The sequence below is a fragment of the Sinocyclocheilus grahami genome, unplaced genomic scaffold (genome assembly GCF_001515645.1).
Source record: "Sinocyclocheilus grahami isolate Dianchi unplaced genomic scaffold, SAMN03320097.WGS_v1.1 scaffold611.1, whole genome shotgun sequence".
Classification (NCBI taxonomy): Eukaryota; Metazoa; Chordata; class Actinopteri; order Cypriniformes; family Cyprinidae; genus Sinocyclocheilus; species Sinocyclocheilus grahami.
The window spans coordinates 267749-283348 of record NW_015505790.1 but is presented as its reverse complement, the minus strand read 5'-3'; the positions used below and the strand labels follow the sequence as shown (position 1 = coordinate 283348).

Genomic DNA, 15600 nt, shown 5'->3' with positions numbered 1-15600 from the left:
TTTAAAATAACTTTTTTTCTTATAAAAACGTGTGTCCATAAATCTTGCGTCTTATGAATTACAAGATGTTACAGTCAATAACAATATACTAATTTGTGTAAAAAGTGTCTTAAATAGCTCAAAATCATGATTTCTTGTTGTCCGAATGAGTGGTGGATTTTTTCCATCATGTATCATTGTGTAATCAAAATATTTTATTGTACTTTTCTTTTTGTAATATTTCCTTCATTTTATATATAAAAGCCCTAAATACTAATTTACTTCATTCTACAACATTAAATTGTTTTAAAATAACTTTTTTTCTTATAAAAACGTGTGTCCATAAATCTTGCGTCAACTCTGTTACCGTACCATATTTTGCCTTTAAATTGGTGGAATTATCTCCCACAACTATGATAAGATAGGCCTACAGGAAATGATGATACTTTCCCTCCCTGATAAGATCTGAAGCACTGAAAAGTCTGTGTGCTCTCTCTGAGAAAATATTTAAATCTAAAAAGTTTATACCAAGAGTTATTTTGAAGAAGGCCGACGCTGTTACCACAATATCAAAAGGAAAACAGATCACAAATTGGGTTATTTAAAGGTATTTTAATCATGATTTCATTAGTGCCATGTGCTCTTAGCATTTATGCTGGAAACTGTTTGGCAAAAATAAATTTGTCAATTCTGTTACCGTCAAACTCTGTTACAGAGGTAGAGTAACAATGCTGACAATAGTGTAACAGAATTGACAGTCCACCGGATAATTCGGTCAATTCTGTTACTTAAAGGGTCAACTCTGTTTATGAACTATTTTCACAAAAAAACTATACAATTGTTGTTTAAAATCTCAAACATTATTGAGATATGATCCCTTATAATATTTCAACATTTCTCTCTTTTTTTTTACTGGATATTTTCTGTTACAGAGGTAGAGTAACAATGCTGACAATAGTGTAACAGAATTGACAGTCCACCGGATAATTCGGTCAATTCTGTTACTTAAAGGGTCAACTCTGTTTATGAACTATTTTCACAAAAAAACTATACAATTGTTGTTTAAAATCTCAAACATTATTGAGATATGATCCCTTATAATATTTCAACATTTCTCTCTTTTTTTTTTACTGGATATTTTTTAATTTTTAGATGAAAAATATTTGCTCCAAGTGGACAATTATGTGAAGACGGGTATTTAATTTTTAAGGTATGCATTGGTGAAATATTATCTCCAGTTCCAAATGTTGGAATGTAAGTTTGTCTAATGATACAAGAAGGATTTTTCCTTTTATGATTTATTGTTATTTCTACACATTGCCTAATTTGTCCGTAACAGAGTTGCCAAACAATACCATAAAAGACATCTGTTTTTTAATTAAACGTAAAAAAAAAAAAAGGAAGTAACTTGTGTTTGGCAAGCACTGAATTATTAAAATTGAATATGTTTTCAATATGATACTGGAAAGAATTTCTGTTAGTGAACAGTTTTTTTTCCTTAACTTATGAAATGAAATGCCAAATGTATCTCCAATTATAGGATCACCCCCATACGAAAATCATAGGCATTTCAGTTATTATACCTGTTATTAACTAGCCAGTAGTGCTTATGCCTTCCTCAGTGTTCAAATACAAGCTCTTCACACAACTAGAAACACATTGCAATTGATTGAATGTTAGATTTAATCACATTTAAAATAAATCCATTTAAAATGTTAATATATACTAAATCACAAGATTATAAAACAAAAGGGTCTCCATCACATATATATTCGCAAGGAACACAAGTCATAAACAATGTGAATGCAGTGAACTTGCATGACCCGGCTCACACATCAACAGACCACCAAAACCAGTGCATATTGAATTTGTTATCAGTATGTCTATGTGAGGACATCAGTGCAGGTTAACAACATTCCACATTGTTTACGTTCACTGTTAAGATTTGTGGCAGGCCAGAATTAGAGTGCTGTTGAATCTACATACAAACAAAGGGGAAAACTAGACTGATTAATGGGCTCGTCTGTCACAAGAAGCACACAGAAGCTATAGATGGGAAGATTGCTCAATTATCACTGAAACCTATCAGCCCAGCGCTTCCAGCAATGATCAAAAAGGAGCAGTTAAAAGAAGTACAATTGATCAAGCGTGAGCATTCATGACTCTGAAAATTCTGATTAGTGGATATGCATTCAGCATTACACTGTAACTAAATAGCAAGTTAGCCTATTTTAAAACCACAAGTAAAGTAAACCATTTCATAAACAGAGCTATAAAAAGAACAGAACAGGAAAGCTTCTATATGTCATGTTGAAATAAAGGTGCGGTAATTCCATTTGCTGAATAATGCATGTTCAGTCATGCCACACACTGACGCTTCAAAAAAACAGCACATGACTAATTATTCATCCACAGCAATGCCATCATTGTCATTTTCGATTCATTTTAGCGGGCTCTGCTTCTCACGGTTGAATTGGAGGCCACTTTACCCAGAATTCACTGGAGGGCACTTTGACATTTTTGAGAAAACTTTACAATAGGCTATTATTAGGACAGATTAAGTTACAAATTACATAATTTAGACCAAAGAATCTAACATTTTGTAAGGTAAAATATGCTGAAATCTCCATAACCTCTTCTTTCAAATCTCAACTAAAAACTTTAGGGGTTTTTTTTTCAGCTCAGTGCTCTCTAGTGTTTATGTAGTTTATTATTTTTCGTTGTTTGTACATTTGTGAATATTTGTAACTAACTTCGTTCCATAGGCTGATATTTTCTATGTACAGCAACACTGATCTTGGAAAAGGCACTTTATTAATTATTATTATTACTGTGCTAAAAATCTTTTATCTTGAAAATCTCGAAATGTAGATGGCAAAATATTGCATGAACAACACTGTAAAAATGATTTTTTTTTTAAAAGAACAGAGAATCATTGAGTAAACAATTTATTATAAAAAATGTAGTACACTGTAAAGTTTGAAGAAGTATTAAGTACATGGCATTCAGAGACATGCGAACATAATATAAATAGAGCAATAATGTGAAGGTCTTGTGCAAAGAAATGACTGTACAAGTCTTAAATACACCAGGATAAACTCCCCTCTGATGTACCCTGTTAAAGTCATAAGAGGGAAAATCATGAACCTTGACCACAGCTAACCAGCGAAAGAGCTCCATAATACATAGACTTAATCACAATATAAAAATGTGCCTTTTGGAATGAGAGAACACAATATGCCCAATTCCCTTTTAGAAAAGTTTGTGAATTCAAGCCTGCAAGGGAAATGATGAAAGGTTGGAGGATAGACCTGTCCCAAAATATAATGTGGAACAGTTGTCTGGACTTTCAGACATTACAAAAGATGATGATGAAACTGCAACTGCCTCATAAGAAGGAGAGCAAAAAGAGTTATAGCATGTGTTAGATGTAACAGAGTCTTTGCTGCCATCTACAGTTTTCAAGTTGTCACTTCATTTGTGTCCAATATACCACATTCAGTACAGTGGTTTTCCTGTAACTGAGGAATGGCATCGCTTTTAACAGTTTCAATGCAAATGTCAACATATTTCATGACACTTTTGCCCAATTTAAGTCCCTTAGAATAGCATTTTATGATTAATTTTCCAGTGTAAAGAATACACATGACTTAAACACTCAACAACAGTGTAAATGTGTGAAACAGAATATATTAAACTAAGCTGAACAATTGTAACAAAGATCATGCTTATCAGGACACTGCGGCAGACACGAAGAAAAACAAAATCTTACTTGTCACGTAAGTGCCTGGAATATTTCAGCATTTCCATTTGACAGGTAGTCAGAACCGTAATATTTCACAAAAGTGAAAGTGACAAGTAGGCTATAAGTGTGAATAAGACAAATGTGAGGGATTTTAGAAACCAGACTTAAAAACAATTTACCATGCATTTCGGTTTTTAAAGGAATGTTTAGTATGTTTGTTTGTGCTTCATCATTTGAATAAAATCCTGTCTGATAAAGGATGCGTTTTAGTTGCAATAAGGAACAATCAGGTAGTAAATGCAAGTGACCCAATTTTGTATGTTTGAGAAAAAGTGTAAATCTAATAGATATGTTCATTAAAAGCTTCAGAAGACAGGTAAACACCGAAACACTTGCAGAGGTGCACATCCAATTTTGAAATCTATAGCAATGGCTCTTTGTCAACAGCTTACCATCTTCAAGGCACTCAATAGCTTGAGTCGTGTATTAAATAATGCTGCCAAGCACTTAGTGATCTATCATTCGGTCATCAAATTTAGCGCAATTCCCCAATAACAGCTGTCCGAATTTATAGAAGTAATAGAATTTTCCTTCAGTAAGAACGTTTAAAAAAAGTCCGCCTGCAGTTTCACCTTGGGAATGTGAGACAGTCAATAAAAGATTTGCAGAAAAAAAAGCACATAGGCACCTTTTCAGAGACACCAAGAATGAACATTCAGAAATCGCGAAGGGGAACAAAATGGACATGAGCAGAGTATCTGATTCAAATACTTCCGTCTCAGGACACCAGGGAGCTTGAGATTGAACACCGCTCCACCGGTCAATTGCACGTTTCTCTATAGACACAAGTGACGTCCTAACGAGAGATCACGGAACTGATGGAGTTGAAGGATGTGCCGCCCCCATTACATACCGGGCTGTAGGGCTCCGGCGGGGTGCCCAGTATTTCCAAGTTGACCCGGAACACGGGTGCAGCTCTAAGGAGGAAATCTGCTGCATCCCGACGACCGAGTTCTCGCACCTTGGCGAGCAAAATGCCTATGGTTGAATCGGGTCGCTGGCTCCACTCCTGCAGGAGCGTGGCTGTGGGACTGGGAAGGGAAAGGGGGTCTGCAGGCAGAGTCCCGTTGGTGCCAGAACTGTATTTAGCAGCGAGCTCGCTGAGGCCCAAGTTCATGGCAAGCAGGCACCAGTCCTTCCCAAGGGCATCGGGAGGGTCCAGCAGGCGGCAGAGCTTGCGTCGAGCCAGGTGACTGACCTCCGCCACGGGCACTTCCCCACCAAGACTGCCCTGTTTGTAGACCTGGGTGCAACCTAATGCTACGATACTGACAAAGCTCTCACGATAGCCGCCCATAGTGTTCGAAAGCGCGTTCTCGCCTCGCGCCTGAGCACGGAAAAAGTCTCTCGGTTGGTAGAGCATGACGGGGCCATGGTGTTCCCGCAGCTGCTGAGGGCTAAGATAATGCCGGGCGGTAAGCAAACCGGGTAACGTAGCAGCTAACAGACCTTCTGCCATGCCGCACAACGTGTCCAATAAAGCATAGCAACGGCCGGGATCCGAGTCAGGTCCTCGTAACTGTACTTCCATGCCCTGCCCGTGGTTCACAAGCAGAACCAGTGCCTCAGCGCCGCCGAGTCCAACCCGAGCTCCGCTGCTCCACAACCTCACATCCTCAGCCTCGACCTCTGGCTTCTGCTGCCGGCTCCACCTGCACAAGTTCACTTGCAACTTATGGAAAAGTCCACAAGGGAATGGCGCCAAGTGTTCCGCAGGGACAACTCGCACACCACCGTAAAGCAAAGTGTCCTCGCCTTCGATGTCTTCCTCGTCGGTCCAGGTGTGCTGTAGGCCACCCGTGCGTATGAGGGCGGGAATGTCGACCATTCCGGGGTTGGCTAAGTCGCGGGCACATACATCCATGGCGTCGAGCACCTGGAGAAGTTCATCGATGTCACCTTCGGAGACAAGGTTTTGGAGTTCTTCCACGCGGTAGCGGCCACGGTAGTGGTGGATTGCTTTGGGGGTTTCAATTGAGAGGAGCTTGCCAAGTACATTACCACAAAGCCAGCGAGGATCTAACAGGACAACGTCCTGGACAGTCTCACTCTGCATGATGTTAATCTAGAAGACAGAAAATGATTGAGTACAAGCAAATGGGTGATTACAAGATTCCAAAGACACCAAGACAAATATTCGTTGAGATCAAATTTGAATGGCTGTTAATGCATCAGTTCAGACGGTCACGAAAATTCTAAAACGATGTTATAAACCTTTTTCCATAATACTAGCAAGAAAACTGGCCAACCAATACGATTAATGCTTTTGATCACATCACTAGAGCTGCAGTTGTTGCATAAAATTACAACATGGTTGCACTAACAGATTATTTTGCAAAGCACCAGTGAATAACAGAGGAAGAATCGGGAACAGGTTCTCTAGTCTCTCTACTTTGTATTTGGTGTTGTGTGATAACAACCATAGTGAATACAAAATCTGAATACACTTTGGCCCGAATAGGCATATTGTATGTGAAAATCAGACCGAAAGTTCATGTTGAATATTTGAGTTGGTGTGAACAGACCGTAACAGTTCAGCAGATGTGTCACTTTTGGGGCTCAACTCACTTATTCTTTTTCAAATAAATGTGAATAAAATCATCGGTAGATATCATGTCAGTAAATCAGTAGTTATGGGGGCGTACTTGAAATGCCTTGAATTTGGGTCAGTTCATTATTCTGAGCTATTTTATAAATTCAGAAGACTTGGAATACAGCAAACACATTTATGAAACATGTGATTTATACAGTGATCTTCTGTCATTTCAGAGCTTGGCAGCCCAGATTCTCATGCACTTTCAGTCCATTCTTCAACATTTTTCATTTTGATTCACACAAATCAGTCATACAGGCTGATGTGAATTGTTATTTTTGTGTGACTTATTCTTTGAAGAGACATGACATAACGGATTTTAAAAGGGCTGTGGTTAAACACGGGAGCTGAAGTCCCTTAAACAGAGTATCTTATGTAAGTAAATGTTAATAAAGCTGAATCACAGCTTGGCATTTCAGCCCATCAACATCAAAACATTCCCTAATATGTGTTTAAGTGTTGCTGCTGAAAACACAAATGACTAATATTGATGAGAATGACTCATTCACCTGCTCTCTCTATCGGTGAAGCTGTTGTTGTAATGGTTGTGGGTGGTCAATAGACTGCAAAGGCCCCTATTTAGTTGCTGACACCCACCAACTCATTTGAATCCACATAAAAACATGTTTGTAGATGTTCTGCATTGTATACTTTAAGTGGTTTGGAAGTAATGGATGTGGCATTAATAGCGGGGCGTGCACGATAGTATAGCATAATGTATGAAAACTACAATTTTAATTAATGATACAGAGCATCTACTTCAAACACACTTATGCTATACCCACAGCAATATAACCATAATTCAAACATTCATACATATTTATTCATCTGCTCATCGTCACACACACACACACACACACACTCTCTCACACATTCACTGGGCCGCCCACACACACACACACACACACCTCTCCCATGCTGTGAAGTTGTGAAGTCAGTTCCCGCAGATCCTCTTCACTGGCTAGAGGGTTGATTTGTTCTTGCACATCCACAACAAACTGTTGCCATGACATTAACTGGTTTGGTCCGTTCAGTTTCCGCCAGGAAGGCAGAGTGGACAACAGCTTCTCTGCCAGCTGAGTCATCGGCCTGCAGGTCTGTGAAAATGACAGAGAGAAAAGCAATTTTACATCTCTGGAAAAAATGCCAATGGGGTCACTAAGTTGTTGCTAGGTAATTATTTTCTAGCCCAAGTCAAAAGAACAGACCCCCAAATATGGTCTAAATTTTCCCCCATTAACTGAAAGTAGGAGCAATAGTAGAAATCACCACTGATAAATGAAAGTCTCCTTTAACACCTCAAAGATATTGTACTATATAAATTACGTATTTAAAAACTATAGTAATTACTTCTTTTTCCTTCATAATATACACAAAAATCCAGACGCAATATATGAGAAAGATGAGAAAGTAATCTGTACAGGTATGTGTAGGAGTGAGAGAGACAGAAAGAGAGATGTAGGAGGAGAACGAGCAGAATGGATTAGCGAGGGATCTGAGTGTCAGTGTTTGATATTGTGTATTTCTGTGTGTGTGTGTGTGTGTGTGCATGGTAAAGAAATGAAAAGAGCTTTATTATTGAGATCAGACCCAGATCAGAATCAAAAAAGTGCGTGTTTCCAGTAATTTAAAGGGATAGTTCACTCACAAATGAAAATTCTGTCATTAATTACTCACTTTCATGTCGTTCCAAACCGCTGAGACCTTTATTCATCTTCGGAACACAAATTAAGATATTTTTGATGAAATCCGAGAGCTTTCTGGCCCTGCATAGACAGCAAGGAAGTGAGGAGGACATTGTTAAAATAGCCCATGTGACATCAGTGGTTCAACTGTAATTTTATTAAGCTACAAGAATACTTCTGTGCGCAAAGAAAACAAAAATAATGACTTTATTCAACGATTTCTTGTCTTCCGTGTAAGTCTTTGACGTGTGTTCAGGAGAGTAATACGACGCATGCGTGTGCATTCCTCTGCTTGCAAACAAGGCACAGCGCATCTGGGTTGTACATCAGAATGTTAGCTCCCGCGTCAGCAGCACCACACGCATGCGCTGTGGAACTCTCGTGAACGCATGACGAAGACTGACAGGGAAGAGAAGAAATTGTGGAATAAAGTCATTATTTTTGTTTTCTTTGCACACAAAGTATTCTCGTAGCTTCATAACATTAAGGTTGAACCACTGTTGTCACATGGACTATTTTAACAATGTCCTAACAACCTCTCTTGGCCTTGAAGGTGGTAGTTCCCTTGCTGTCTAAGTCTATGCAGGGTCAGAAAGCTCTTAGATTTAATCAAAAATATCTTAATTTATGTTCCGAAGATGAACTTACGGGTCTGGAACGACATGAGGGTGAGTAATTAATGACAGAACTTTAATTTTTGGGTGAACTATCCCTTTAATGCTACATTTAGGTTACTGAAATGACAAAGTGCTGGGAGGTGTAGTAGAATGGAGACCGATCTTACAGAGATGATGGTGTTGCGGAGCTCCAACAGAAGGTTTCTCAGCAGCTTTATGTCTTTGGAGTTGGACGCTCCTGCATCCATGACAAAGAGCTTCTCTGCAATATGCAGATCATTCCCAAACCTGAGAGGGAAGAAAATGCATTATAATCAGTTTAATAGTTTGGCTCATCCATCAAATCACTTTAATCACTATGATCTAGTCAGTCCTTCAAAAATGCTCACTTAATGTACTTATAGGTCTCATAGCTTCAAACTGACATTTTATATTCATTTAATCACCTGTTTCTGACTTCTTTAAGTAGAGATCTCTCCTTGTCATAGCTGAACTCTCCCCCAAACGATCGGGGCAGATTCACAATGTCAGCATGTGAGGCCACCAGGACCACACGCAGTGGATTCCTGATCTTCCCTCCAAAGGCTGTGGATACAACAGAGAGGCAGTTTTATTGTCTATTCTTAACATCTTTGATCATTATGCATAATCTCAACTCTCAAATAAACTCAAAAATATCTGAGAACCATAGAACAAAAACTAGATTCCTAGATTAAGACTGATGCACCAACTCTAATGAAGTCTCTTTTGGCATTATCCATAGCTCTATGGATGTGCCTGCTACAGTACTTACACAAATTCATCAACCATCACTACAGTGAAAGCAATGGCAAGCCAGGCTGAAATTACTGAGAGAGTTTGAGAGAGACAAGAATGAGAAAACTACAAACAGCATTAATGAAGCACACAGAATGGAGAACAGTGAAACAGTGATACACAGAGAACAAAACTGCACGCATGAGCTCATTTCTATCATATGACTGTCAATTTAACTTGTGCATTCAAAACAAATAATTAATATAAAAATAATTTGTTACAAATATTTAACTATTTAAAAAAATGTCAAAAACAGTAACACATGGGGAATGCAAAGGGTCTCAAGAAAAGTACGCTTTCAAAAGTAGAACTGCTTTTAACATAAATATATGGTGCTCATGGTGTGAAAACAGCAAGACATGACGCAGTAGCCAAAACATCCATCTAGCGTATATGTACACAGAAACACCAAGCATAAATAGCACAAATGGAATGTGATAATGTATTCTATGTGAACAGGCCATGGATAGACTGACAAACTCAATGGTAAAAAAATAAAAACAAAATGTTTGCCAATTATAGACTGGTGTTGAATGACATGGAAATAAAACAAATAATTCATTGACTTCTACAGCCAGACTTTGTTATGTCTATTTAATGCTTTACTCATTTGCCACAATAACACTACCATTGACATTGGCGTTCTGGATGTCGATGGCTTTGGTGGCGGTGTCGTCAGCCGTGGAGAGAGCGTTATGGACAGGACTAAAGACCTCAAGCACTCCTTTAGTCAAACTTGGCTCAAACATCATACTGCGGCTCCGCACACTGACATTCTCACAGCCTGGGTACAGGTTAGAGATGCTGACAGACACTACAGGCACACAACACACAAACAGGGAAGCAAAAAGAAAGACAGGCTGTAAACTAGATGGAACTGACTTCTTATAATAGATAACAATATATACAATAAGGATATGTTTGTAGCTAAAGGATAAACTATGCATATTATTATAAAATGTCATGAAATATTCTTAAAATGTGGAAACCCACCACATGGGGGAGCTCTTTCCTAAACGCCTGATTCCAGCTTTCCAGTGTTGACAGAAAAATAAATATTTAGTAAAGGTTCCCTTTTTCTGATATATATTTTGAGATTACATGTATCCGTGTGGATAAAGATATGGAATGGCAATGGACAAAGATTGTACGTTAAAAAACTCCACAAGAGATGAGGCAGTATCACCACAAATATACATAATAAAAATAGCTCAGCTGGGAAAAACAAAATTCCTGAAAAAAAAAACGTGCTAACAGCCATTTTAGTTGGAGAAATAACATGAGAGTCAGATGATTTTTATACCTTGCAAACGTGTTAGTCACACTGTGCTGCATATGTCTCGCACAATCAACGCTTTCCACTAAACTTTGGTTCTTTCTAAAAACTTTTCTCATAGAAACCTAGAGACGACTTCCTCAATTTGGCTGTGGCAGTAAAAAAGTTAGCTTCATGTGTAATGCATTACATTGATGTGATTGCGCCTTCCAATGATAGCACTATGGTGTGTGTGTTAATCTGGGAATGAGTGAGGAAAGTGAACAAAGTTGGACCAGAAAAAGCTTAATACTCCAAGTTTCTAAGCTTAAAGGAATAGATCACCCAAAATGAAAATGTCCTCACCCTCGGGCCATCCAAGATTTGTTTCTTCCCCGCAACAGATTTTGAGAAATTTTGAATTACATCCCTTGCTCACCAATGGATCCTCTGCAGTGAATGGGTGCCGTCAGAATGAGAGTCCAAACAGTTGATAAAAACATCACAATAATCCACATGTAATCCACACGACTCCCATCCATCAATTAACATCTTCTTGAAGTCAAAAGCTGCATGTTTGTCAGAAACAAATCCATCAACACATTTTTAACTTAAAACAGTTTTTAACTTAAAACCATTGCTTTCTCCAATGAACAAGTCATCTTAGTTGAATCAGGAGAGAAATATGCATAGCTCAAGCATTATTTACAAGTGAAAACAGTCCAAATATGTTGGTGGATTTTGATGTGAGTGGACAACAGGGGATGGACTTTTTCCACTGGAGAAAGCATTATTATATCGGTCAGAAATGACGATTTAAAGGTAAAATGCCTTGATGGATATGTTTCTTACAAACGTGCAGCTTTTCACTTCATAAAATGTTAATTGATGGACTGAAACCGCGTTGTGGATTACTATTTTTTTTTTGTATCAGCAGTCTGGGGTCTTATTCTGACGGCACCCATTCACTGCAGAGGATCGATTGGTGAGCAAGTAATGGAATACTAAATTTCTCCAAATACATTCTGATGAAGAAACAAACTCATCTACATCTTGAAAAGAACAATTCCTTTAATTTTCAGCTTTTCTATAGATGAAGAAGGAAAACACATCACCCTACCTGCAGGTTTGGAGGTGACCGGTGAGGCTGGGTGCCGGACAGGGTTGGTCAACCTGGTCCTCCTCCTCCTGAAGAAACTCCGCAAGATGCCACACTTCAAAGACTCCACCAGAGTGCTCTTCCCTGCTCCTGAATGGCCGAACAGCTTGAGTTTGATGCGAGGTTGGAGGGTCTGTGTGGGCCGCAGCTGCTGGATGTAAATGCTCTTATGGTTGTCCTGTAAGACCAGTCACAAAGGGTATGCAAATTAACACAATCCAGTGGCATTACAATATGACATATGGACCAATGACAATGTTAATGTGTCTGAGAATGCTCAGTGCATCCTAATGAGTGTAATTAATAGGCTCTTAATAGCTAGTATTCAGAGTCCTCTAACTGAGCATAATCCACTTTTTGAAGCAAAATGCAAGACGCTAAATGCCATATATTAAATCATGTATGTGACCGTCAAATTAAAAGACTTCCAAAATCTAACGTCAAGTCTGTGGTTAATAGATAAACCGTACATCTCAACATTAGATCAAATCTGAGTGACTGAAGCATTAAAAAATGATGTAGACTGAAGGTCAAATTAGATGTGAAATATCTTAGAATATGGAAAATCTATTTTTAGTAACCTTGAAAATGTTTTCGCCACATCAAAGGACTACATAAGAGCTTCAAAACGCCATCTGTGACTTTAGTGGGATTAATTGGCAGATAGGATGCCATGTTTGAGAGGCTGCAAGCATCAGTTATAATAAATACCAATGTACTGATTGACTACCTTATTATTGAACCATCATATTTACATGTTATTCCATGGTATTTTAAAGAATACCACAGTACATATCCAAAAAACATAGTAAGAACATGACACTATACAGTGCAACAATGCCTATCCCCTTTTAGTTCTGAAAGTATCTTCCCATTCATTTTCACATGTGGCTTTCACAACATCTTACAAACTTTGATATCTACATGGAGTTGGATTTTGGACCAGTGGGGGTTACCCGGAATCACTAATAGCAGACCAATGGGTTAAAATATGCTCTGAACGTCAAATATTTATTTCAAAAATATCAAAATCAGCATACATCTCAGTGGGATAAGAGTCATTATTGAGTAAAACTGTCATGTCTTGCAGGTGTCATATAAAATACAACAAGGATCTCATAAGCCTTCACAAAGCATTCATGTAATGCAAATTAATCTCTCTTGAGTCTCAGTGAGATGAATAATAAACAAAGACTCACACCTTTTTCAGCTTGGCCAGCAGCACTGCTACATGCTCCTGCTGCTCTGCAATCGCGAGATCCTCTGCTGTCTTCCCATCCTGCGAGAGACAATGACAGTGATGGATAAACTGCAGCGCACAGAACATTACAGGCAATGCAGGGCCTGTCAGCGTCCAGTGACACGGATGAATGAGTAAAGCTAGATAAATAAAAGTCTGTCAGCCATTCATCTGCTCAGTATTACCAGACCACCGCACTAAAATAAAGCTCTGATAGATACAGAGAGAGAGTGTGTGTTTGCAGGGTAGGGTGTAAAAGAGAAAGTTAGAAGCTAACAAGAAAAAGTGAGAAAGAAAGAAGAGAGAGAATATCACCTAACAGCTCAACAGCGGGTACAGTGATGATTATGGCTGGCAGGTGTAATGCTGCCTTCAGGACATATCAGATGATTGTATATATGAAATGTGTGTATATAAAAGACCACAAAAATGAAATTATCAGTCCAAAAAATTATAAGTCAGAACAAGTGTGGCGTCCTGGCACACAGTCATTCACTCATTTGCAACAGTTTCATGGGATTGCATGTGATTCCCTTCTGCCTGACTGTGGCTCTTATTGAAAAAGAGTTGTGATATAGTGGGTAATATTTTCCTTCAATGGTTCACCCACCACCACTTACTTCTGCTGCAATCTGCCTGTCCGCCCATGGAAAAAGTCTCTTCAGCTGCTAGAAGCCTATTTAGCACCATACAGTTCAGGTGATGTCAATTACACCACAGAATAAAATATGGCCTGGCTCTTAATATGAGACCCTGCACCACAAAACCAGTCTTAAGTGTCAATTTTTCAAAATTGAGATTTATACATCATCTGAAAGCTGAATAAATAAGCTTTCCATTGATGTATGGTTTGTTAGGATAGGATTTGGCCGAGATACAACTATTTGAATATCTGGAATCTGAGTACAAAAAAATCTAAATATTGAGAAAATCGCCTTTAAAGTTGTCCAAATGAAGTCCTTAGCAATGCATATTACTAATCAAAAATTAAGTTTTGATATATTTACGGTAGGAAATTTACAAAATATCTTCATGGAACATGATCTTTACTTAATATCCTAATGATTTTTGGCATAAAATAAAAATAATTTTGGCGATTGCTACAAATATCCCCGTGCAAATTAAGATTGGTTTTGTGGTCCAGGGTCACATATATACCCACTGACCCAAAATTTGTGTTTTTTTCTAACATTAAATGTTTTAATATATTTAAAAATTTAATTAATACCTGTGATGACAAAGATGAATTTCAGCAATCATTACTCCAGTCTTCATTGTCAAATGATCCTTAAGAAATTCTAATATGCTGGTGCTCTAAAAACATGTCTTATTATTATCAGTGTTGAAAAACAGTTGTGCTGCTTAATATTTTTTGTGGCAACCATGTTATATGTTTTTTAAAGATTCTTTGATGAATACAAAGTTCAAAAGAACAGCATCTACTTGAAATAAAAATCTTTTTCAACACAATCAATGTCTTTACTGTCATGTTTTATCAATTGAATGTGTCCTTGGATTTAAAAAAAATAATGAATTCAATAATGAATTCAAAAGTAGTGTATTGTGCACTTTTTCATTTAAAAGTACTGCTATATGAACAAAAGTGTAATAACATTTGGTTAGCAAACACTTTAAACAAATAATGTGCATTTTTTACAGCAGTATTCCTTTTACATAGTAGCAGTTAAAATATGTATTGTAAATCTGAACTTACAACATTAATGTAATCAAATTAAATATAAAACCAAAGCTATTTGCCACTGACAGGGCATTAACGTTTTTATAGAAAATATTTTATAGCTTGTTATAGAAAAACAAGTTATGCTCAGAGCCCAGAGCCTCGATCATAACATTATAACAGGCTCCTTCTGAGTAGAGACCTGCACTATCATGGGATCTAACGCAGCAGAGTGCGGCGCGGGACAACACTAGACGGGTGAGTGCAGGTGGGTAGAGACTCCTGTGTGCGGGATGCGGGAGAATAAGGGTGTATCACACTAGGCAATCTTAACCATGCCTGAGCGTGTCTGACCCCCAAAGCCCGGTTCATTTGACTAGTGTGATCGCTCTGTGCAGCGGTTTGTTTAGCCGGCCCTGGCTCAGTTGGAAGAGGTGGCCCAGAGCGCGGTTCACTTGGGCTCGGTACGCATGTAGTGTGAGCGGAGCGTGGAACTTCTGATACGTACAACATGATTGCGTGAACATTTCTGAGCGGCAAAAGTGATAGATCTGTAAAGCAATCTATTGTGAGAGGGCCGTGTGTTACTGCATCCCAAACGACTCAAAATAATAAACCACAAAGTTAACAAAATGATGCACTCCACTGTGTTGAGCGAGAGCGCTTCTCTGCTGTCTTCACGTGCTATCGGAAACTGCCTGTTTCTCACTTATGAAGTCGTGAGCACTTCATGTGAGCGCTGCTGCAGTCTTAGGCCCACCCCAAATGCTCTC

At 38.4% G+C, this 15600-nt stretch overlaps 1 protein-coding gene across 1 annotated transcript in view; it reads right to left on the bottom strand.

Annotated features, from left to right (window-relative positions):
* Positions 1-2923: 2923 nt before the first annotated feature.
* Positions 2924-15600, bottom strand: part of LOC107557602 (death-associated protein kinase 1-like) — a 79588-nt gene continuing 66911 nt past the window's right edge. The window contains exons 19-25 of the mRNA XM_016241081.1: positions 13111-13188; positions 11871-12087; positions 10121-10309; positions 9126-9264; positions 8847-8967; positions 7286-7474; positions 2924-5849 (exon numbers count right to left, since the gene is read on the bottom strand). Of these exons, the coding sequence (XP_016096567.1) occupies positions 4581-5849; positions 7286-7474; positions 8847-8967; positions 9126-9264; positions 10121-10309; positions 11871-12087; positions 13111-13188 (2202 nt within the window). The 3' untranslated portion in view covers positions 2924-4580. The remainder of the gene's footprint in view (positions 5850-7285; positions 7475-8846; positions 8968-9125; positions 9265-10120; positions 10310-11870; positions 12088-13110; positions 13189-15600) is intronic.